Genomic DNA, 23,533 nt, shown 5'->3' on the forward strand with positions numbered 1-23,533 from the left:
CGGAGAGGGAGAGCACTAAGACCACATGGAGAACGAGAGAAGTCCAGATGTCCCCAGCCCAGTGGGGTCCAGCCTACTAGGCATCCCTCCCAAGGCACCAGACACGTCTGAGATCTTGGATGGTGCAGCACAAGTGGGCCCTAAGATGACTGCAGCCCTAGTTGACATATGATGCTGAAGAACGGTCTTGCTGAGCCAGTCAACCCACGGAATTGTGAGAAATCGCAGATACTTATTATTTGAAGACTTAAATTTTGGGGTGGCTTGTTGTTCAGCGATAAAAACCCAAACAGGGCTCTCCCTTTGCCTCAAAGGCGAAGTTCTCTTTGCCTCAAGATGGGAAAGACTCTGCAACTTAATTTTTCCTCAGGGATCAGGCTGAGGTTGGGACATCACACTCCTACTGGTTTTCTTCCCCTTCACTGTCCTGTTTCATCCACTCCTTTTTGGTTTCGCCTGGGAGCGTTTCTTTAATAAATCACGAACACATGAATCTTGCCTCAGGCTCTGCTTCTGAGAGAATCTGACCTCAGGCACAATGATTCCGATTTTCTCATCTCCAACCAGAAGCCAAGGGTCTGGCTCCTGATTCTCCCTCCCCACTCTTCCCTGTCCCTCTCCTGCATCCAAAAAGCACAGACCACCTTCCAGACACCCCAGCAACAGGCAGCCATGTCATTGGTGGGATGGGGGAAGAAGACATCCAAGAGGTCTCTGAAGGAAGCAGCAAGCAGCTTGTTTGCCCTTGCCCACCCCCAACCACAAAACCATGGAGGGGATCCTATGGAGGTTAGGCAGGCAAAGGTCAGGCAGTTGGCATGTCAGCAGCAGTTCAGAGGCTAGGTGGAGATGAGAGTTGTGACTGACTCTATGTCTGTGGTGGAAGGGGACTCTGCTGGTTGTTTCAACACCTCCCTGAGGGAGTCTGTCACTGTGACCTCCCCATCCCCACCAGTTCCCAGTCCCTGGAAACTCCAGAATCCATCACCATGGATCCTCCAGCAGGTCCCACAACCTGGTGCCACCGGAGTCAGATAAGTCAGCAGAGAAGATGCTGGGGGCTGGGGGACCACAGCCCGGCGGGGCACCCCCACTCAGAGCCTCCAGCCAGTCCAAGGAGTCCGTGGGAGAGGGGGACGGGGAATTCGCAGGGGATGGGAGCGAGGAAGAGAAGACAGATGAGAGGCCTTCAGAGTCTGGGGAGGGGGACAGCACATCGAAAGAGCCGGGGAAATCCAGAGGGATGGGAGGCAGCAGGTCTGCAGGGAAAGAAATGGAATGTAAGCTTAGGAAGCCAGGAATCCGGATCCCAGCACCCTAGGGGTTCCTTGTTTCCAAGAGTCCAGCCCTCTTTACCCCCAAATCTAGGAGTTTGGCTCTTACCATCATCAGGCTCCATCTGATATTCCAGCAGGTCATCAATGCCCCGGTTCGGAAACAACTGCGGATGGGCAGAAGCGGAGTGAACCTGGGACTCTGGCCCTGACCGGAGACCACTAGACCCCTCCCTCTCACCTGAGCCCTCCGGATCGCTTCCTGCAGCTCCTCCTCCAGAGTCTGGGCCACCGAGGCTGGTGCTGAGGCAGGGGTCAGCGCTTGCGCTGGAGTGGGTGGGGGAGCCTGAGCCGTTTCGAGGGTTTCCGCGGCACGTGGAAGAGGCAATGGGTGAGATGCTGGGCCGGGCTTGGACTAGAACCCAGAAGACGGTGTTTCGATAAGCCACGCCCACTGGGCGCAACCCCACCCACTCGCAACTTGTGGCTCCATCCCCTGGTCCCGTCTCTGCCCTCCGCTCCTCAGCCCCCTCCTTCGGCCACGCCCCCCATTCTTTCATTGGCTACTCTTCCCCCCTTTCCTCTTAACTACGCACCCCCCCATGTATGTCATTGGCTATTGTGTTTTCGACTTCCCGCCCCGCCCCACTTTGTCTTCTCTTCATTGGTCCACCGCCCTTACCGAGCCCTGCCGCCGGGCGGTGCCCAGAGCCTTGGGCCTGAGGCGTGGCCAGGAAGCACCCGCAGGACATTCCTCGCGCTTGATTTTGGGCCGCTCGCGGGGCGGGGCGCCTCCGCGCATGCGCTCCAGGAGCGTCGACTTGGTTCCTGACACCGGGAGGCCCCGCAGGCGCAGCTGCTGCCGAAGCTCTGAGACCTAGGGTGGGGGTTGGGGAGAGACGATGCTGGGCGGGCTCCGGGCTGCAGGCGGAGGCCGGGGCTGGACAATTGGAAACCGGGAGAGGAGGCACTGGGGACCCGGGCTCCTGGATCGCCAATGGCGCAGAGGCTATGGGGTTAGACTTCTGCGTCCCCACCGAGAGAGGGGACCAGCCTGGGAAGTTGCTCCCCACACTTACCGTCAGCTCCTCCAGTTTAAGGGTCTGAAGTTCCAACTTGTGTGGAGGAGGCGAGGGGCTGGGGACTCCTGGGAGGGAGGAAGGGAGGGGAGTGGGCTTCATCCTGGCGATAGTTATGAGGGGAAAACAGGTTAGAAGGGGCAGAGAGAGAAAGAAAAGGTATTCTGGGTTCTTCAAAGACAGGGGCTCATGAAGACATAGGAAAATGCGTGCCCAGAATTCTGGGTCTCAGAGGGAGCAGACTTAGGAGGCTGGTTCCTGTGCATGGGAGAGAAGGGGCTGGCGGCTTAGACTCTTAGGTGGAGGCCAGGACTCCTGGGAACTGAAGGAAGAAGGGCTGGGGACCTGGCCTCTTTGAGTCCTGAGGCAGGAGGGGCCAAGGGCTGGATTCCCCTGATCTTGGACTCTTGAGTTTGATGGAAGAGGATTCTGGGGCCGTGAACTTGCTGGAGAACAGAAACAGGTCATACCTAGGAGGTGGCTGCTGTGAGTTTGTTTCTTCCCACAGAGGTGGCCCAGGGGGACCCAGGGCCGACCTTTTGGCCTGAAGGTCTGCCCTGGACCCTTGTCTCGGCTCTGGGGGCATGTATTGGTGGTATGTCAAGTTCCCCTTGGGCTTGGACTGCCTCCAATGTGGGGAGATCTTGGGAGACTCCTGAAAAAGCAGGTGTGATGTCTTATGCTTCAGCTCGGTTCCCACTTCCCTGCCCCAGAGCCCCATGCAAAGTATAGGGTCAGCTTGGCACCACCAGAGAGGAGCAAAAAGGGCAGCAGCAAGGAGGACCAAGGCTAGACTCTCAGAGGTACTTCCCCTCACTCCAGTGAAGACTCACCTTCTTCAGGGACCTCCAAGGGCAGCTTTTTGGCTCTGGGAACAGGACCCCAGGGCTGAAAAGGAAAGGGGTGGGGCCCGAGGGCAAGCCGGGGGCCTGAGCCAGAGTTGGGCCTGCAGTTGAGATCCACGGATCTGGATTTGAGAATGTAGAGATGACAAAGTACCCCAAGAGGCCTGCAGGCAGCAAGCCAGGCAGGGAGGAACAAGGCTGTGTGGGAAGGAGGGCCCTGGAGGTCCCAGCCCCCAGTGTGGGAGGACAAGACCACAGAGCAAAATCCAAGTGGTAGGAAGCTGGGTGCCAGGACTTCTGGATCTATGGGTGGAGGTGCTAGAAATCCAGACTCTTCCATTCTTAAGGAAGGCAGGAGTCCTGAACTCAGTCACCAAAGGGTGTGGTGACTGAAGATCACAGATTTCTGGGGTTTTGCTGGGACGGGTGGGGCCAGCACTCCTGGTTCTTGGGGAGAGAAAGAAGCTGAAAGCCACATCCTGAAATTCCTATGTGTGCCGAGGGTGGAGTCTGGGACAATTTCTTCTGGGTTTGTGCATTTCCCACCGGAGTGGGGAAAACCAACTAGCAGAACTCCTAGGGATGGGGTGGCGGAGACCTGTACTCCTGGGACCTCTGGAGAGGACAGGATGCAATTACAGTGTCTTCTGGGGCATAGGGACTGAGGCTTAGGAACCAGCAAGGATATCTAGCAGCTGCGCTATAGGGTGTCCCAAGGGAGTAGGGTCACCATCCCCTCCCTTTTAGGGCCCACACTTACTCGGGTCCTGATACCGTCTGTGGATCCGAAGCTGGAGGACTGTGGAAGGAGGAAGGCGGTGGGAGGAGAAAGGCGGGAAGGGAGTGTCCAGGAGCCTGGCCCGGCAGGCGGTGCAAGCTGCAGTTGTTGGCGGGACACACGTGCCCAGCCCCCTTACACACACCCTGTGCAGGCGGGTGGGCGGGCAGCCTGCTCCCTTTCCTGGGCCTCCTGCCTGCTGCTTGCCAGCGGAGCGCCACCGAGGGCCAGAGCCATTCTGGGGCTAAGTGCCAGCCAGTGTGCAGGCAGGAGGCATCCCTGCCCCCAGCTCCACCTGCCGCCTTCACTAGCATGTGCCCACCCTACTCTTGGCACACTTGCCATCTTGACAGCCTGGCCCATTTGTACCTCGCCTGCTTTTATCCACGCACTGCATTTTGCACATGCTTGCTCCCTTCTGTGCTGCCTCTGGACCCACAGTCACCCCCTTTGCACACTCACCTTTAAACATACATTTAAAAGGCTCTAGTTTTGCACACAAGCCACTTTTGTGCATTTATACCCTTTGATACTCTTCACCCTTGGCTCACTCTGTCTTGGCACCCACTGAGCTACATTAACACACTTATTTGCACATTCAGTATTTGACCCCCAGTTTTGGAGCAAAGATCTCCATTTGCACATTTCTGCTTTTTGTATATGTGCACTTTTGAATACTCCGTGCTCTTTGGTTGCTGTTGTCTTTACACCCACCCAACCATGTAAGCACACTCATTTACACACTCAGTACCTTTTGTCTACTTAGGAATTGACCTCCAGTTCCACCCACTTTCCCACTTTCCACATGCGCTGCGACCTAAAATACAACCGTTGACACTCTCAGGGCCTGATAGTTCATTGTTCCCTAACCCACACTCCAACACTGGTGGCTCCGAAGTCCCCATTCTCTCCACTCCTCCACTTTGCACACGTGTCAGTTTAAGCACCTGACCCTCCGCACACCCGCCTCTAGCTGCCCACTCCCCACTGTTCACACAAGCATTGTACTATCTATTTGCACACCCATTGATCCACCACAACTCGACTCCTTTGCTGGGGCTTCCTTTCTGCCTATGTGCTCTTCTGCGCAGAAAACACATGAGTGGTGGGTCCCACTGCCCGCCCGCCTTCCCACTTCACCCTGTTGAGCACACTTCCAGGGGACCACTTCCATATATGCACAGACAGAAGCCTCTCACCAGATCGGAACTTGGAGCGGATGATTTGGGAGCGCTGGGAGGAAGCTGCCAGGGTCATTGCCAAGGCTGGGATGGGGACCTGGACTGGGGGGAGGACAGGACCACCACAGGAGTCAGGGTCAGCATGGAGGTCAGGAGGCTGCCTCTGCACGTGAACGCAGCAGGGAAATGGGCCTGAAGGACTTAGGGACAGGAGAAGCCTGGGGACATAACTTCTGGATCCTGTAAGAGGAGGGGGTGGGGGATCTCCAATTCCTGGAGCCTCGTAGAGGAAGGACTTGGGATCCAGGACTCCTGGGTCCTAAGAAGGAGGGCATTGAGGGCCTGGACCCCTGGGCGTATGAAAGTGGAGGCAGGAGAAGGAGGTGAAAGGCTGGAACTCAATACACTGAAGGGACTAAAATTCAACATCCTGAATCAAGAGGGGAGAAGGGTCTGATAGGTCCCTGGGAAAAGCAAGGGTCTGCCATCTGCATTTGAGGAGGGAGTGGGTGGGTGTCAGCCACTTGGTCTGTGGGGAAGGGACTGGGACCAGAGAGGGGACAGAAAAATTAAAGTGGGTCTCCTCCTCTCCACCCCAGGGGCTTCTCACCAGGTGGGCTTCGCGTAGCTGTGCTCTGGAGCAGGTAGAATCCCGCGGTCTAGGCTGGAGGCCGTAAGCTCCGCCCCACCAGCCTGAGACCCCCCCCTTTTGGGGGCGTGCCGGGAACCTGTAGCCGGGCAGGGAAGACAGGAGCCCCGCTTGGAACCTCGAAAAGGGGCGGGAGCACGGGCTGGGAGGGATTGGGGTGGGGCGGACCTTGGGGGTTCTCTGGCTCGCTCCTTCTCAGCGATCTGGGCTGCGGGGTCGGGTGGGGCGGCGGCGGGCGGACTGACAGAAGCAGGTGCTGGGAGAGTGGCGCCGGGTGAGCAGCAGGGGCAGGTGGTCGCGTCCCGACCCTGCGGGCAGGTGACACCTGTCACTTGTTTTTTCCCTGACGCAGCAGCAGGAGTCAGATTCAGGGGAATGAAAAGTTCACACTGGAGCCCTGGACTCCTGTCTGAGGGAGGAGGGGGCTAGGGACCAGGATTCCAGGATTTGAAGGAAAGGGGGCGGGGCCTGGACTCCTGGGTCTGAAGGAGGGAGGAGTGGGTTGGGGGCCCAGATTTCTGGATGCTGGGAATAGAGACAAGAGGTGTTGGGACTCGGGCAGTGTGCCCGACAGGCAGCAAAGTCCAGAAAGGGGCTGGGAACCCAGACTTCTGGGTCTGAGGGAGGAGAGAACTGGAGTATGGACTTTTGGGATTAAAACGAGAGGATGGCTGGTTCCCACTGGTAGGATTGAGTGCTGATATTTGGCAGAGCAAGCTTAGAGCCCTGTCCTGAGATTCGTGGGACGCTCCAGTGCTCCTGGGTTGGATTATGCGCAAGAGAGCAAGCTGAGGCCATGGCTATAAATACCTCCTTGGACTCGGCAGGAGCCCAACGTTCCAGACAAGGGCCCTAGTAATATAGTCCGCAAAAAATGACCATTACTAGCGCTCCCAGGCCTTAACCAGTGAGGCGTTGCCAATACCACTGATAACTTTATTGCTCCTGGAACTCAAAACCCAAGCCCATCTTCCCACGGTCCCAACCTCTACGAACCGAAAATTCAAACTCCCAGCATTCCACGCGGGGAAAGAACTACAATTCCCAGAAAGCTCTGCGCTCAGGCGGGCTCCCGTGAGTCGAAGCTGATAAAGTTTTAAGGTTCGCGCGCTCGTTTCCCATTGGTTTTCAAGGAGGCGTGACCACGGGAGGCCCGTGGCGATGATTGGCTGGCAGTTCCTGTTGCTCAAGATCCCAGAGGAGACGGCGGAGCCTGCGCAGTTCACGGTGCAAGGCGTCGTCGGTCACGGGACCCGTGAGGCGGAGGCGCGAGCTGCCCAAGGGCAGGATAAGGGGAGGATGGGAGGAGAAGCTTTCGAAGATGTCCCCTATGAGACCAAAGAAGACGGAGTTAAAGTCTGAGAGTGGGCGTTAGGCAGCAGTGTCAGAGAGAGCCGAAGCGCACGAAGGAAGGAAAAACTTCAATTCCCAGCAATTCCTGGAGCGGGGTCCACTCAAACGCGACTCTTGGAGTCCCCAAGCATCATGGGAGTTGTAGTTCAAGGCCACCGTTGCCTGGGAAACGGACGATATAGTTGGGTTCTTGAGTCCATGAAGAAGGAAGGGCTGGGAACTTAGTTTTACGGATTCCTTCGAGTGGAGGGGCCTGGAGGCAGGACTCCTAGATGACGGGGAGGGTAGTTGGTGGGGGGAAGAAGCTGTGAGCCTGAACTAGGAAAAAAGAGGGAACTGGGGGTTTGAACTCTGGTATCCTGGGGGAAAAGGGGTTGAAGTCCAGCACTTAGGTCCTGGCGTGGGAGAGAGGTAGGGATCTAAAATCCTAAGTCAAAAGGAGGAAGGGGCTGGGCTATGGATTCCTACGTCCTGAGGACAGAAGAAAGCTGACAGCCCCAATGTCTCTGTCCCCATTTCTCCTTACCTGTGTCCACAGCATCTCGCTCTGTAGGGAGAGGGTCCCAAGCAGGCGGTGGTCCGCTGCCAGGACCCAGCTGGTAGTGGCTGAGCAAATGGTGGAGCTGAGCAGGGGTCAGTGTGGGGTGGTCAGTTCGTAGGCTGCTCCATGAAGCCTGGTAGGAAGATGAGGTGGTAAGTCTTTGGTCATTATGGAGCAGCTGAGAAATCCTAAATGGAAGGCCCTCCATAAAGGGGGTGAATGTAGTGGTGTCTGTGCAGTCTTTTGGGTACTGTGTAGCCTAGTTGTCACCAAAGTGATGGTAGAGAGGAGTGTGCTCTCAGCTTAAATATATATATATCCTTCAGAATAAATGAAGATAGGAGTAGAGTGGGGCAGAGAAGAAACACAATTGGCCATTTATATTATTGAAGCTGATGATGTGTACCTGGAGATTCATTATTCATTCCACTGTGGCTACTTTTTGTATGTGTTTGAAAATTTTCTACACCTAACCTAGCTGATATTAGAATCATCATTGTAGTTAAAATCAGAGATTCTTGACCCAGATTGCCTGGGTTCAAAAACTCCAGCCTGGTGACATTACCTCTGGCAAGTCACTGTGCCTCAGTTTCCTCATCTGTAAATTGGGGAGATTAAAAACTACCTACTAGGTATGAGGATTCAACATGGAAAGATTATAAAGTACTTAGAGCACTGCCTGGTGCTTATTACTAAATGCTCTGTAAGTTTGACAAATAAATAAATCAAGTGACCTATCCTACCTAATTCTCAGTTTCCTTGTCTGAAAAAAAGAAATTGTCAATTAATAATCTACTTCATGAAGCTTGGTCAGCATTCAACTAGAAGTGCTAAACAGTGTCTGGCATGTAGTTTATGCTCAATGAATGTTTTAACTATCACATTCCTTGGCTTCAGACCAGACTCCTTGAATCAGCAAGTCTGAGGAAGGAGGCCCTGGAAACTACTATTAATAAGTCCCATTGGGATTCTGTTTAGACACTGTTTTTGGTTTCCTTCTAGTTGCCAAGACATCATCCACACTGTCTGAAGTAGGACTGGGGACAACATGGAGTCCAAGGGAAGATCCAAGGGTAAGCTGAATACAGAGGATGACTCAAGAGTCAGACGTCAGGGGTCAGGAATCACCTTGAGCAGAGAGGTGCGGGGCACGCAGAGCAGGTTCACAGCCATGGAGAGTTTCCGGAAGAACTCAGTGGCAATATCACCCAGCCCAGCCCCCTGCAGCCAGTCCAAGACAAGATCCAGGTTTGTTCGGATTTGAACAGCTCGAGACCATTGATAGAAAGGTCGGCCTTGACCTGTGGGGAAGGGTAGTAGGAGCAATGAGTGCGTGGACTGTGCATGGATGGACACTGCACTGCTGCTCCCAGGCTCTTCCTATCCTTCAGCTTGGGATCTGGAGCTTGCTCTCCAGAGTTCCTAAAGGAGAGGCCTCTCTACCTGTGGTGTGTCTGACTTCACGTGGGTCTCAGTGGCTCCTGTCTGTACCTCCCTGTTCCTTCCCAGTCTGACTCTCACCTCGTTCCATCAGCGAGTTGAGAAGGGATGCATTCGAGAAGAAGAACAAGTAGCCGAAAGTCTGAGACACAAGGTCTGGATGCAGCTCGCACTGGCTGGTCAGTTCCAGGGCTGCCTGGAACACGCCCAGGGTAGGTCTCAACCCCGGAGGCATGGCCTCCAGCTCTGCACCAGGCCCCGGAAGCTCTGCCCCAGCTGTGAAAGGGTTACTATCCAGGAGAGCCGGCAGCGTTGAATACAGAGTCTAAGGAGATACAGAGATGCAAACAGGTGATCAGACTACAACTCCCTAGAAGCTTCAGGATGGTAGAGCATGAAGATCCTGGGGAGCTCCACTGAAGGTTTCTGGGAATTGTAGTCCATTCTACCTTCAACACCCAAAAGGTCTCCGTGAGCAAATTCCTACTTTCCAGTTGGGTTTCTAGCATTCATGAGGACTGGGATACCACAAGACAAGAAAGGCTTTCTGGGAGTTTCTTGGGTATTTTAAGACCACCTCTGGTGCCTTACCGGACTTATAATTTCTCAACAGAGACAGCTCAAGGAGGACAAAGGATACAGAACAAAGAGGCCCCCTTCAGTCAAATAATTATTTATCCAGAATTCCCTAAGGAAAGAAAAAGAATGGAGAGTAAGGAAGTGGGAGTGGGGTGGCAGTTAGCCAGTGGAAAGTGAGATCAGGCCAAGGACAGGAAATGAGGTCAGAGGCAGAAAAGAAATAAAACTACATTTGGCAGGGATGTACAGGAAGTGAAGCCTTGGAGGAAGAAGCATAAATCATGCCTCCACGAGGTGCATAGACTATCTGCTCCAAAAGATCCCCTTTCATTTTACACATAGGGAATCAGGCCCACCATAAGCCAGAAACCCTGAGAATTCCAAGAAGCAATATTTAGATGATGATGATTCGGAACTGAGGCAGAAGCAGGTCTAGTAGGAAGGGCACTCCAGGGAGAAAAACATCTGTGGCTCAGAAAAGGGAGTGAATTCAGAGGTATAGCAGGTGAAGTCAGCAAACACAGGATGTGAGGCCTGATTAAAGAAGACCTTTAGTTTAAATGACAGTGCCTAGCACTATTTGATCTACCTATATCTGTATCTATATACCTGTTTATCTATCTATCTATCTATCTATCTATCTATCTATCTATCTGACTTATCAGTGACTGAAGAGTGGACTTAGGAAAAGGAAGCTTGAGAAAGTGATAATGGAGATATAAACAGTTAGTGAGGCCAGACTGACAGGAAGAGAAGCCAGAAATACAGGAAATGATGTAGACTCAAACAGGAAGTAGTGTCAGAATAGCAAAATGGGAAGTGATGTCAGAGAAACAGGCGATCTTGTGAGGTTAAATTGGAAGTGACATCAGAACAATGTAATGTAGTTCAAATAGGAAGTGATGTTATGCCAAACAGGAAGCAAGGGTCGAGGCCAACCTTGGTGAGGTAGTAGACAGACTGCTGGAAGGTGCACATGATGACCTCATCCAGGAGGGCCATGGCCTCGTCACATAATTCCAAGTCATTGCAGAGCTGTGGGTCTGAGGATAGGCCTGGGGGTGAGAGGGACAACCAGAGGCTGGCTGGCAGGAGCCCAGGTCCCCGGGTGCAGGGAATGGCATGGGGCTTAGACAGGCTTGGACCTGGGCCTGAGCTCACCCTCCTGATCAGCCTCCTTCTCCATCTCCAGCACCTTCTCCTGCACAAAGCTCAGCAGCTCTGTGGTGTTGGCCATCCACAGCATGAGTGGCCGCAGCTCCACGGACACAGCCTCAGGGGTCAAGGGCACCTCGGGGACCCCCTCAGGGTGGCTGGGAAAGGAGGGAAGGAACTGTCATCCTTGCCCGACTCCACCATAGTGTCCAAACCCCAAGATCTGGGTCTAATTGGGGATTGAGTCCAACCCCCCACTTCATAGCTGGAATAAATGAGTCCCGAGGAAAAGCAGAAACTTGCACTAAGATATGCATGGAGTGAACATAGAACTGACTGCAAATCCCAACCCCTGTATTCCTCTAGACCCTCTCCCCAGAATTTCTCTTACTTCTCAGGCTGACGGTCTCCAATTTCTTTAATCTTTTCCTGTGGAACAGTAAAATTAGAATCAAGGTGAGGGGAATCAGGGAGACAGGCCTATGGATTAATACCCTAGTTTTTCTAGAAGAACCTTTTTGACAGATTGTCCCCACTTTTCAAATGGACTCTCTCAAGTTTCAGAAAGGTATCTCCTCTTATCTTTTAAAACACATATCCCTGTGATTATGAGTGGTCTATCTTCTTCAGGTCCACTTCTGCTCAAACAGTTTCTTCTTACCCTCAAGAAACTTTCTAAATCTCTCTCATAGGCCTGAGCTTAGTTTGTAACTTCCCCCATGGCTTTTCCCAGGCACTTCCTTCTGAAGGTCCAATGGGTTTGTTCTCCCTGGCCTCCAAGAATTGTCTCGCCCACTACTGCTCTAAGTTTCAGACCCAATGGGCTTCCTGCCTCACCTCTCACAATGGTCTCTTCCAACTTTTAATCCAATGGGATCTCTTCGTTCCTCCCCCCATCTCCTAGAATGGTTTCTGCCATTATCCCACAGCTGCAAAGTACTGTCTTCTCTTCAAGCACAATGGATGAATCCGTAACTGCCAGCATCTCCTGGGGCCCCTCGTTTACTAGCCCAAGACCCTTCTGAGGTATCATGAGAAAGGTAATTTCGCCCTGTCCCAACTACGAAACTGAGGTGGAAGGTGGCGAAGGGAGGCTAAGGAAAGGACCTGGGGTGTCGTTAAATGGGGCTGGACAGTGGTTGGGGCGCTCACCCAGACAGCCTCTTTGATGAGACGGGCCAGGCGGCCCAACAGGCGCGGCAGGTGGCCCAGCTCCAGCTCCCGGGCTGAATGCTGCACGCACAGCGCTAGCAGAGTGGCTGGCCCGAGCGGTGGCAGGTCCCCGGCTCCTGCGGCTGCAGCGCGCACTATCTCACCCAGCAGTGCCTCTTCCTCCCGTGGCCGGAAGCGCAGGACAGGCTCGTGGCCATCCAGGTAGGCGGCCAGCGCCTCGCCGCGCTCCTGTAGGCCACGGCCGCACAAGCGGCAAGAGAAGGCCCAGCCGGGGCCCGGAGGCGTGGCTCCGGGGCGCGCAGGCAGCCATGGCGGCCGCGCCGGCCCGGAGCCCCCAGTACGGGGGTCCTTGTACATGAACAGGAAGTGCTCGCCCAGCCCCAGCAGGTCGCCCGGGTGCAGCTCGGCCTCCCGCAGTAGGAGGCACCCATTGTGTGTGACCGGGGCTCCCCGGGATGGGCGCACCATGGCCGGGGGCTCAGGGCCCGCGCGTACTGTGCAGTGACGTGGCAGGATGTCTGGGGCGTTGAGAAAGGTGTCCACATACGGGGCTGGAGACCCACTTCGGGCAGAGGAGTTCCCGCCCCGGCCGAACACGTGTTGCTCCCGCGTCATCACATACACCACGAAGTCCTGGAGGGAAAGGGAAGATGCACTAAGGACACTGCTCCACAATGAATGGACGCTTCCAAAGAGAGCCCTTTCCCGCAATCGCCTCTCCCATCAACCACCTCCCATTGCTCCAAGGAGATCTCCTGGGGTCCCAAAGGACTCACCAATTATCCCCCATCTCCCAGGAGTGGACTCTTCAAAAACACTTCCTATAGTGGGCTGTCCCATAACACACATCCTGAAGACTGGATATTTATAACGAAACCTTTTTTTTGACATGGGGCTCTACCATTCCCCTCCCTCAAAGAATGGATGCTTCCCAGGAGATCTTTCTTCAATGGACTCTCTCATCTTCTCACCTCCTCTGAATGGACTCTTTCAAGGTAATCCTTTCCTACAGTGGACTCTGCCACAACATCCAGTCCAGAGAATTGGTGCTTCTGATGACACCACACCCCCGTTACTAAAATGGACTGTCCCTTTGCCCTCCCCCTCAAAGAATGGACTTTTCCAAGGAAACCATTCTCCAAGCAACACTCCCATTTCCCTACCCCTGGCCCTGCTTGCCCATAATTTCACCCCCATGTTGGAGGCTTCCAAAGACTTTTCCCCTTACAAAAATAGTTTTTTTCAATATTCTCAAAGCAAGGAATAGATACCTTTAAAGAGACTCCTCCTTTGAACAAAGATTTCTTTCATTTTCTCCACCTTATGAATGTACACTTTGAAGGAGACCCCCTTTCTAAAATGGACGCTCATTTTTCCCCACTCCATGATGGACTCACATCCAAGGAGACATAATCCTACAATGGATTCACCTATTACCCCCTCTCCCATGATGGAGGAATCCATAGATACTTGCCCTTTCATCAATGCTTGCTCTCAATATTTCTATCCCCAAAAAGGACATCTCCCAGGAGATCTCCATACAGTGGCACTTCTAGTAACCCCACCTTATAAACAGATGTTTTCAAGGAGACCCTCTTCTTATAATGGAGTGTCCCATTTTACCCACTAAATGAAGAGGTGCATTCCAGAAGACCCCTTCCTAAAAATGACTTCCATGTCCATCCTATAAAAATGGAAGAGCTCAGCCTCACCCCCTTCTTAAACTAGAACCTTCTGTTCTCGATCCATGTTTGAGAATCCATGATCCATGTTGATGATCCATGTTTGAGTCATCCTGATATTCATAAATCCTCCTCTTCCACTGACTCTCCCATTACCTGTCCTTCACAGATGGATGTTTCCAAAGAGACCCCTTCCTACAATGGAATCACTCATCTGCCTCTAAAAAACAGACCTTTCCAGTCTGACTACCTTCTGAAGGCAGAATCTCCCATTTTCTATCCCTGTCTGAAGAAATGGAATGATCCAAAAATATATGAACCCCCTTTCTAAAATGGGCTTTCCTGTTCCTTAACCCGAGAAGGGATGCTTCCATAGCACATACAATGAACTCACAGGTGATTGCCACCTATGAATAGAGGAGTGCAAATAAATTCCTCTCTGTAATAGTTTCATCTCTTACTCCTGTTCCCAAGAATGGACACTTCCAATAAAGCCACTTTCTTACAAAGGAACTTCTAAACTTCACGCAAAAGAATGGATGTTTGTAATGTTTCTCCCTCTTCCCATAACAGACTGTCCTATAGTCCCCAAGTAGATCCTTCTAACTTGATCACCATCCCAAAATAGACCCTCCTTTCTCCAACCTTGTCTGGAGGGGTGGGCTGTTAAAATATATGCAAATCACTTCCTACAGTGAACTTGTTCATCCTGTTGCCCCAACAAAGGAACGAATTTTTCCATGAAAGCTCTTCACTGAACAGTCTTAACCTCTCACCCATATACACAGCCAAGCCACCTACCCCAATTGGATCCCTCTCTGATAGTAAAAATGGGACTGTTCAGTAAGCTCCACCACCTTTTAGAGTGGGCTTTCCCATTGATCCCAACAGTACTTGTTGAGTTTGGCTATACCGCAAAGGTGGACAACATCATAAAGATGGTTCTAATAATCACCACACATTTCTATGTTTGAAATAATTTCCCACTGACCCCCAGCTGTTAATCCTTTCTCCTTCTCTGCTGCCTAACACTCAAACAAGTTCTATTGCCACCCAATACGTGAAATAGAAGTACCAGTACCACCTACCCCCATCAACAATGGTCAAATAGTTCCAATGTAAACCATCACCTTTAAAAAATGAATTAGTCCACTCCTCTGCAGAAAATATAGGCTTACCCAGAAGATCCTAGGCATCAAATTATCTCCCTCTCCTAGAAGATAGATGCCCACTCAAGAAATATTAATAGATGCTTTTAAGGAGATCTCCTTTATACAATAGGCTGTCCCATTCTCCCTTGAGGAAATCCGTTCCTCCAACTTTGAATGAAAAGAACCATCCCCTACTTGTCCCGCCAGTGGAATCTTTTTCAGTCATCTATACTCCACCACCCCTACTCTCCTCTCTGACAATCTCCTAACTTGCTGGGACCACACCTTCCATCGTACCTGAGACTACGGTACCCAAGGAATTCTGGGAATTGTAGTTTTGTCGCCCTTTAACTGAAGGATGGGGCATAGGATTCTCTCCGTAGGAAAGGCTGCGCTTACCTGGGCATCCTGGTAGCCCTGGAGCAGCAGAAAGTAGGGACGGTTGCTGGGGGCCTGGATGAGGCACTGGGTCAACTGATCAAAGTCACCAGGGTCTGCAGGTCCAATTTGGGCGTCCGCTGCCCCTGGGGCCATGCTAAGTGCCTGCTGCCTGCGTTCCTGCTGCCTCCGCCGCCGACCCTGCAGGCTGAGCTCTGACACACTGCGACGCAGGGACAGGTTTTCCGAGCGCTCCTTGCCTGCCGACCCAGCCGGGGTCCCTGCCCCAGACCCTGGGCCAGGGCTGGCCAACGCCGCCCCACCGGATGCTGCCCGGGAACGGTTCTTCTGTGGCCGCCACAAGGCAGGGCCCGTGCCTACAGAGAGAGATGGAAAGCAATGAGGTTGAGACTGGAAAGAGACATAGGGAGAGACAGACTCAGAGCTGGAGATTTTCAAGAGACAAAGAATTTGCTACAGAGTGGTGGGCTGCTTCTCACATTTAGGTTCTAGCATATTCTGTTTTCTATGTCTAGAACACACTTTCCACCTGACTCCTACCCATCTTGCAGTTTTCGGCTCAAAAATTCATTCATTCTTTCCATTTAGTATTTTTTGAGCACCTACTAATGCTGGGCAATGTTCTAGTCACTAGTGTATTCGCAGTGAACAGAGAAGACCCTGCCCACAGGGAAACAAACCATCTCCTACTTCCCTGATAGTCCAAGTTGAAGCAGACAAAGGCACTCCTGGGCACTCTGGGCTTTGTCTGGGCCCAGCACAGACCTGGCACATGGTAGGTGCCTAGTGGAAATAAGCAGGAGTGAACTGATGTGTTTCTCACTAGGCTGTGAAATCTAGGAGAGAGGGAACTTCACCTGTCAGTGTCCCCACTGTATTCCCCCTAGAACCTTAAATAATGTATGGCCAATAAATGATTTCTGAAGAAAAAAAAAGACAATAATGGTTATAATTACCATTCTTTATTAAGCAACAGCTATGTGCCAAGCACTGCGCTAAAACTCTTTAAAACATTATCTCATTGAATCTTAACCTAGAATTTTGCTGAGTTTAACTGGCTAAGAACGGATTGGAATCCCAGCCTGAGTTCCAAGCCACACAACTCTATCTCCCAAAAGGAGATTCAGAAACAGAAAAGCGGTTACAGGTCTCCCTGAGCAGCCCCTGGCCCAGTAAGCCAGGCACCATTCCTGCCAGGCTTGCTATTTCACCAGTGGCGCCACCTCCTGTTCCAGGTCGGGTCTTCTCAAAGACCAGGCCAACAGATAAACGTAACTTTCTCTGGCCTCTACAAATACTTCTTCATTTCCCAGGTGCCACCCTCAAGCAACCCTAATTAAACTTCGAAGCCAGCTCATCTTTGAGCCACCCGCTCCAAGGCCCGCCCCTCGGAGGCTCTGCCCATTCTTAGGCTTTGATCTAGCAGCCAGTTTCTTCACTCTCCAGGTCCCTCCCCCTTCTAGTCTTCATCCACTGAACCTCACGAACCACTTCAACGTACTGCTCTGAGAGGGCTTCTGCCACAGGGACTCGCGCCACCAGACAGCCTCCCCGCCAAACACTTCTTACTCCAGGCTACTCTATTCTGCAGGCCTGGTCCCAGCCTGGTAGGACCTGCCCATCGGCTCTGCACGTAACCCAAAGGCGTGGTCCTCTGGCCTAGCCCACCTGGTAGACCTTGGTCCGGCCCTAGCTCCGCCCCCGACTTGACCCAGTGCTATAGGTCCCGCCCAGTCCCTCCCAGCGGCCTCCGCCTGGGACCCTGCGATCTCCTTCAGCCCCTCAGGCCCCACCTCGCCCTGGCCCCGCCCCCAAGCTCAGCTCAGCCCTCCCGCTGGCCCCGCCCCGGGGCAGGCCCCGCCCCGGTCCCTCAGGTTACGTCTGCAGAGTCGCGCCCGCGGGCTCACCTTCGCTGTCTGAAGCCCCGAAGGCCTCCTGCTCCAGGCGGCGCGCTTCCTCGCGGCCGCGCAACTCGAAACGCCGCGCCCAGCCAGGCCGCGCCCGCCACAGCTCTTGCACCAGCAGCGGGCGCTCAGAGTCGCCCAGCACACGCAGGTGCTCCGCCCGCCACTCGCTGTTGCCTGCGCCTCCTGCCGCTGGCCGGCCCAGCGCGTCGCACAGCGCAAAGGCGTCCACGCAACTGCTCTCGCCCGGGCCGCTGCCGGGACTCCCCGCTAGCCCATAGCGCTCCAGCGCCTCGGCCACCAGCTCGCGTGCAGTGGAGCGCGCCGTGGCCAGCACGCTCTTGTAGTTGGCGCCCGACGCCAGCCCCGCACCAAAGATCTTGAGGACCCCCGGGGGCGCCGTGGCGCGGGAGGCTAGTGGGGGTTCGGGGGCCACGCCCGCCGCCAGGTCAGGCAGCTTCTTCTCGCTGGCCCAGCGCTGCGCGGCCCCCGGAGTCCCGGGGCCTCCAGGGCCACCAGCTCCTGTGGCCCCCGTTCCCGAGCCCCGAAAGAGCTGGGAGATGCGCTTGGCGCGGCTCCCTGAGGCTCCGCCGGCCGCCTTGACTGCGCCCACTCGTCGCAGCTCCACGTGCGGCGGAGGCGGGGGCAACGGCTCGCTGCTGCGGCTCCCCGTGTCTGAAGACGAAGACCTGGGAGCCCGCCGGAGAGCGGAGACGTGGGAGAGACCCAGAAAGAGATGCAGAGGCGGGGGAGGGAAGAAGGGAGGTGGGCAAAGACCCACATGGGTAGGTGGGAAACAGAGACCGGGAGACGAGGGATAGACACCCATTGAGAGGGGGAGATAGAAACCCACAGGAGGATGAGAAACGCAGGGTGTACGGAGAAGGGGGGGTGGGCAGAGGCCAGAGGCAAGGAGAGATTAATTAATTAATTAATTAATTAATTAATTAATTGAAGAAATAAAGGCAAATCCCACAGAAGGAAATTCCAAGAAATGAGCAGGGAGGGGAGGAAGGAAGGTGAATCAAACTCCTGCTACTTCTGGGTCCCCATTTCCGTTTCTATGGGCCGAAGCTCATCTCCAGGCCCAGCACTTCCCCCCCGCCTGGCTCAATATCTGTGTGGCCCACTGCGTCCTCCCAGCTGCCAGCTCACTTGCCCATTCAGGGGTCCCTGGCATTACCTAGTGCAGTAATTGGGTCATAAACAGGAACAGAAGGGAAGCAGGTGGGGCAGGGACAGCAGAGTCGCGAGGAGGTGGGTACTCACTTCACAGAGGCGGCGCTGGGCCACCGCCGTCCCAGCTTGGCCAGCTGCTTCCTGGGAGAATTGATCCACAGGCCCACCGGGAGATGGAGCTTCCCAAAGCGGGGGCTTCCGCCCTCCTTCCGTTCACCAGATAGCATGGCCCTAAGGAATGGTGGGTAAAGCCCCAACTCCTGAGGCTCTGAGTGGTGGGAATGGGCTGGAGGGGGTCTGGACTCGAGTCAGAGGAAGGAGGTAGCTGGGGCTCAGACTCCTGAGTCTGGGTAGAAGGGAGGGATGAAAGCCTGGACTCCTGGGTACTGGGATGGGAAGTGGCTGGGGACTGATTCCTGGGTCTGAGGGAGAAGGGGTGTGGACTCCTGGGTTCCCGGCTCTTACCCTGCTTTGGGTCCCAGCAGCACCTGGGGGCCGTGGCTCCGTTGGCCTGGGTTGGTTCCTGACCCCACTGCTCCTGTTCAGCCTTTCCTCTGCCCCAGCTCCCAGCACTGGGTGGGGGACAGGAAAAGGCAAGAGGAAACCCGGCAGGAAGAGCGGGGAGGGGGCGTCCTGTGAGGGGAGCTGGGCCTGGGGGAGGAGATCTGGGTAGGGCTGGCCCTGCCCCACTCCTTGATTCTGGAATTATATTTCAGTAGTTGTTCCCTGCCAGGACCCAGGGGGCCCAGTTCCCAGTCCCTCCTCCCTTAGACAAGAGACCATCCCCAGACCTCTGCTCTTGGGGGAACCAAAAGTTAGGATCAGTCTGGAGGAATGAGTCAGATACTTAGACAACCAAATAAATCTTTATTGGCTCCTTGATTCTGTATCCTTTTCCTCTGGAACCTGGGAGCTCTGAGCAGCTTCGCTGCCAGTGCCCAACCAGGATTTTATGGAGTCCATGACCTTCTCAGACCGATAGCAAAATATCCTGTGGGAGGGTGGGGTGCAAATAGCAAAACCAGATCAGGTCCCAGACTCCCTATATTTGATCTTATTCTAGCAATTATCCAAGCTTTATCCTCCTAGGTAATCCCTACCCTGTTTTTTAAGCCCCATCCCCAATAGAAGTCCAGCTCTCAGAGTTCTGAAGCTCCCAGACACCCCTCTGTTGGAAGCCCCGCCCCTCATTCCAAGCCCTGCCTTCTTCAGTGGGCCGCTCACGCGGTGGCAATGCCGGCTATCAGCACCACAGAGATCCAGATCAGCAGCCCGACCAGGCGGCCTCTCAGTATATTCTCTGCCGTTGGACACTGTGATGACGGAGACTGGAGGGTTGTAGACGATTTGGTGACACCCCAAGTCACCTCACTCGGGGCCACCTCATCCTGGCTTGGGATGTTTGATGACGGTATCTCCTCCTCGATTCTTTTGGGCAACACTGATAGAGGAGGAGGGAAGAACAGTCCTGGGAAGGCATGAAGGTCCCGCCAAGGCAAACCCTCCCCTCAGCAACTTGCCCCAAACCCTGCAGGAGATAATCACGCGCCTCCAGCCTCCAATTGTGTGTAGCGGGAACAAACCCAGAGGGGAACCCTGCAGCTGTGGCCAGAGGCCACACCCAGGTCAGGAAGCCTGAAAACCCGATGGGGAGTTATGCCCCCATAGGCCACACCCCTGAAGCGGACCACCCCCAACCCCAGGACCCTGAAACCCATACTTCTTTCAACTCCCCAGCACTGACCTGTGACATGAAAACGGATGACCGTGGCCGGGCTAGATTGCACGGTGTCCAGCTGGCAGCGATAGGTGCCTGCATCCAGTGGGTCTACCATGATCTTGGTCAGGGTAGGCTCTTTCCCCTTGGACACCAAGGTCTCAGACTTGTTCCTCCAAACCTAGACCCAAGCTCAAGGGGTCACAGAGGCCTGGGGAGTTCAGGGGTTGGGGGAGTACAGGGGTAAGAAGATCACGGGGCCTCAAGGGGAGATGGGAGTCCTGAGTGTACTGGTCAGGGCATGGTGTCACCGGGGTGAGTGGGAGCCAAATCTGGTAGGTCACGGGTCATGGGGATTGTGGGTGCAGGCCTGTGGATACAGGGTTCACACAGGCCTGATGGACTTGGATTTCAAGGGTTACAGGAGTTGGAGGGCCCCACCCTGTAAAAGCTGTAATCGGTCAGGCCTTGAGAGGCATGATGCCAGTTGAGCTCACAGTCCAGGATCATGTCTTCCATTTCATGGACCTTGACTTTGCGCTCTGGGGATAGGGGGTTACTGTAGGAAGCCCGTTGGGTTCTCGGCCTTCCCCCAACCTCCATCCACTAGGTTGGCCCCTCTCTTTCTCCTCTGCTGGCTCTAGTCTCCGCCCTCTCTAGACTCAGTCACTCCTCTGGCTCCGCCCCTCTTGCACCAACCCCTCCTGCTGGACCCAGCTCTCTCACCCCCGCAATCCAAGGACTTCCGACAAGCGTGAACCTGTTTCTTGCAGTTACTGCACCAGATCAGCGTCTGCAACATCATACCTGAAGGGGCAGGGTCAAGGGGGTGTTTTTCCCGACTAGCAGGCGGGGCTAAAAGGAGAGGGCAGGGCCAAGGGCGGGGCGGGACTAGAGCGCAGGCCTGTGGGAAGCGGAATCTAACCAGTGCGAAAGAATGAGCTGCGCTCGCCAAGAAGGCTTTGGGTGCGGGAGGAATACTGGAGACCTAGGAACCTCCCAGACGCGGAGAATGAAGAAACACCAAGACCCAAAAGGGGGAGGAGAAAGGCTGGGTATTCACGGGGCAAGGATGAGGGAGAGAGAACCGGCTCCCATGATCCGAACTCACCACATTCGTTGGGACAAAAATCTGCCTCCGCAGAAAGAAAAAAATGAGGATCAGATTTTTAAGTTAAAAAGGATGAGGGACGGGGCAAAGGAAGAGGCTGAGGCTGGAACTCCTGGCTTTGAGGGAAGAAGGACCTGGGGGCCTGGATCCCTGGGTCTGAGTGGGGAGAAGGTTGGGAGAGCTAAGGGGCTGGGGACAGGGACTCTCGGCCTGTGGAAGGAGGGGGGCTGGGGTCCGGGACTCCCATCTTCCCTCACCCTCTTTTTGGAAGTGAGCAAAGGAAGAGGCTGGGGCTGGAACTCCTGGCTTTGAGGGAAGAAGGACCTGGGGGCCTGGACCCCTGGGTCTGAGTGGGGAGAGGGTTGGGAGAGCTGAGGGACTGGACTTCAGAAGAAAGGGGCTGGGGACAGGGACTCTCGGCCTGTGGAAGGAGGGGGGCTGGGGTCCAGGACTCCCATCTTCCCTCACCCTCTTTTTGGAAGTGAGCAGCATATCTGGCAAAGGTATCCTTTTGCAGGTGCAACATCCAGAATAGCTCTTTCACGAAGAGCTCACCTAGGAAGAAGCAGGATGAAACAAAGTGGTCCCCTCCCCCACTTCCAAGTGCGAGGTACAGGAAGTTTGCCTCAGTCTGCTGCTCCGGTATTCCGCTTTTGGGCCTTCTCAGGGAAGGACAGTGAAACTGAAATGACCACCTAACATAATGGCTAAGCAACAAATGGGGTGAGGTCACTGATATGGTCTCCATTTTAGAGGTGAGGAAGCTGCAAAATCCCTTGCTCAAGGCCACACAGCTAGGAAGTGGCAATGCCAGAATTTTAACCTAAGCAGTCTGGCTCCAAAACTCAGTATATGACCCCCAGACCAAGCATCACCAGCAGCAATCACTTCCCTGGGATTCTGGAGCCCCTCCCATGTCCCCTCCGTGCATTTACCTTTTACTTCACTATCCGTGATGCGTTTCAGATCCTTCAGCAAACTCCAGGATGCCTTCTCCAGTGTGGGCTCATCTATGGGGAGAGATAGAACGCCAGGTTCCAGTATTGTCTCATTGCCTCACCTAGTCTTAGAAACTACAATACCCATGGGTACGGATAGGTCTGGTTAAGGGATTACCCTCCCGTTGCTTTCTGGGAGTTGTAGTTTTATTACAATTGCAGGCTAGGGCTATGGGAACACAGTATTTCCTAGCCCCGGGAACCCCGAAATCTGTACCACAACCTGTTCCATTCCCGAACACAGGAGACTCTGCTTGCAGCCTTCTTCTCCCTACCCCCAGCAGTCCTAGCCCCAGAACCCTCTTTTCCCAGGACCGGGGGTCCGGGCTCCACCTTGCCCTCACCGACGACCCCCAGATAGGAATCCTCGTCAAACGGCAGTTCCTTGAAATCCTGCAAGGCCTGCTTTACCCTTTTCATCAAGTTTTTGTGGTGCTCGGCCCCCAGGTGGCCAGGCAGGTAATCCATCTCCAAGTTGTTTAGCGCTTCCACGACTTTTGTATCACACAGGACACAAGTCCGGGCAGGAAGCAGGCAGCTGGCCAGCGCCGCCACCAGGAGGGGAAGCCGCGGCCCCATTGCCGCCAGAACCCCTGGAAGAGTCCTCTCACCCCAAACCGAGAGGAAGTGAGGGCTAAACGGAGAGATGCCCTTCCCGAGACTAATGGACCCTAAATTTACAGGGCGCACACTTCTTGTTAGGAAACCGAGGAATCCCATTGCACCCTCGACAACTGCTGCCCGACCGTCTCTCCAGGGTGATGTATCCTCGAACACTAGGGCTCGCTGAAGAGCCGAGTCCGGCTTCTGAGGGCTTTAAGAGAGGAGGACCGAGCCACGTCCCTCCACACTGATATTTTCCCACTACTAAAATTAAGGGTTTTGTTGGGGATACGGTTTGTAATAGAGAGCATTTGACTGCGGTTAGAGTCACGGTTCGCCCCTATCTACAAGGAACTCCCACAGCCTCCACCATATAGCTTCCCACGTAAAACCCCTAATTCGCAAAAGATAGTCCCTGGGGGCTTCCCTGGCCCCGCCCGGAAGCCCAGTTCTGAGTCCGATTGGACCGCAACAAAGGGAGGCCCCGCCCACTCCTCCTTGATGTCACAGAAGCAGCCGCCTTTTCAGACCGGAAGTTTCGCAGCATCTACTGAGGTGGAAGTATCCTGTCTTCTCTAGCTTTCCAGAAACGAGGAACGAAATTCTGCGCTTCAGCTTCCTCCTCTCCCTGGGCCCCAGGACCCAGGCTTCCGGTTGGAAGCCCAGGACCCTTTGGGAAGCCAGTGATTGAGCCATGAAGACGCGCGAAGTGGCCCTTCCCAGCCCTAGGACTACGATTCCC

At 54.3% G+C, this 23,533-nt stretch overlaps 3 protein-coding genes across 11 annotated transcripts; all 3 read right to left on the reverse strand.

The window, feature by feature from the left end:
* Positions 1 to 5,862, reverse strand: MAMSTR (MEF2 activating motif and SAP domain containing transcriptional regulator). Of its 5 annotated transcripts, none has more exons than XM_033127117.1 (10): positions 5,768 to 5,862; positions 5,176 to 5,259; positions 3,959 to 3,997; positions 3,187 to 3,320; positions 2,824 to 3,008; positions 2,354 to 2,456; positions 1,957 to 2,151; positions 1,516 to 1,689; positions 1,384 to 1,441; positions 1 to 1,259 (listed from the first exon to the last, which is right to left on the reverse strand). In XM_033127117.1, exons 2-10 carry the CDS (start codon positions 5,231 to 5,233, stop codon positions 985 to 987), a joined length of 1,221 nt encoding a protein of 406 aa, XP_032983008.1. In that variant the 5' UTR covers positions 5,234 to 5,259; positions 5,768 to 5,862; the 3' UTR covers positions 1 to 984. The 5 variants fall into 5 exon arrangements, with proteins under 5 accessions (XP_032983008.1, XP_032983009.1, XP_032983012.1 ...); XM_033127118.1 differs by having other exon boundaries at positions 5,176 to 5,254; positions 5,768 to 5,785; XM_033127121.1 differs by lacking the exons at positions 2,824 to 3,008; positions 3,187 to 3,320 and having other exon boundaries at positions 2,354 to 2,421.
* An 841-nt stretch (positions 5,863 to 6,703) lies between these two features.
* Positions 6,704 to 18,957, reverse strand: RASIP1 (Ras interacting protein 1). 2 transcript variants are annotated; one of them, XM_033128622.1, is made up of 12 exons: positions 18,828 to 18,957; positions 18,453 to 18,593; positions 17,187 to 17,872; positions 15,280 to 15,635; positions 12,027 to 12,680; positions 11,266 to 11,303; positions 10,881 to 11,032; positions 10,659 to 10,774; positions 9,222 to 9,465; positions 8,829 to 9,001; positions 7,686 to 7,833; positions 6,704 to 7,134 (listed from the first exon to the last, which is right to left on the reverse strand). In XM_033128622.1, the coding sequence occupies exons 2-12, from the start codon at positions 18,587 to 18,589 to the stop codon at positions 6,935 to 6,937; spliced, it is 2,904 nt and encodes a 967-aa protein (XP_032984513.1). In that variant the 5' UTR covers positions 18,590 to 18,593; positions 18,828 to 18,957; the 3' UTR covers positions 6,704 to 6,934. The 2 variants fall into 2 exon arrangements, with proteins under 2 accessions (XP_032984513.1, XP_032984514.1); XM_033128623.1 differs by having other exon boundaries at positions 6,724 to 7,134; positions 10,659 to 10,762.
* Positions 18,958 to 19,201: 244 nt separating this feature from the next.
* On the reverse strand, positions 19,202 to 23,407 carry IZUMO1 (izumo sperm-oocyte fusion 1). 4 transcript variants are annotated; one of them, XM_033128626.1, is made up of 9 exons: positions 23,322 to 23,407; positions 22,126 to 22,200; positions 21,659 to 21,745; positions 21,191 to 21,211; positions 20,806 to 20,886; positions 20,521 to 20,621; positions 20,107 to 20,260; positions 19,587 to 19,803; positions 19,202 to 19,353 (listed from the first exon to the last, which is right to left on the reverse strand). In XM_033128626.1, the coding sequence occupies exons 3-9, from the start codon at positions 21,714 to 21,716 to the stop codon at positions 19,230 to 19,232; spliced, it is 756 nt and encodes a 251-aa protein (XP_032984517.1). In that variant the 5' UTR covers positions 21,717 to 21,745; positions 22,126 to 22,200; positions 23,322 to 23,407; the 3' UTR covers positions 19,202 to 19,229. The 4 variants fall into 4 exon arrangements, with proteins under 4 accessions (XP_032984517.1, XP_032984518.1, XP_032984515.1 ...); XM_033128627.1 differs by lacking the exon at positions 23,322 to 23,407 and adding an exon at positions 22,879 to 22,897; XM_033128624.1 differs by lacking the exon at positions 23,322 to 23,407 and adding an exon at positions 22,533 to 22,835.
* Positions 23,408 to 23,533: the final 126 nt, after the last annotated feature.

The sequence above is a fragment of the Rhinolophus ferrumequinum genome, chromosome 15, assembly GCF_004115265.2.
Source record: "Rhinolophus ferrumequinum isolate MPI-CBG mRhiFer1 chromosome 15, mRhiFer1_v1.p, whole genome shotgun sequence".
Classification (NCBI taxonomy): Eukaryota; Metazoa; Chordata; class Mammalia; order Chiroptera; family Rhinolophidae; genus Rhinolophus; species Rhinolophus ferrumequinum.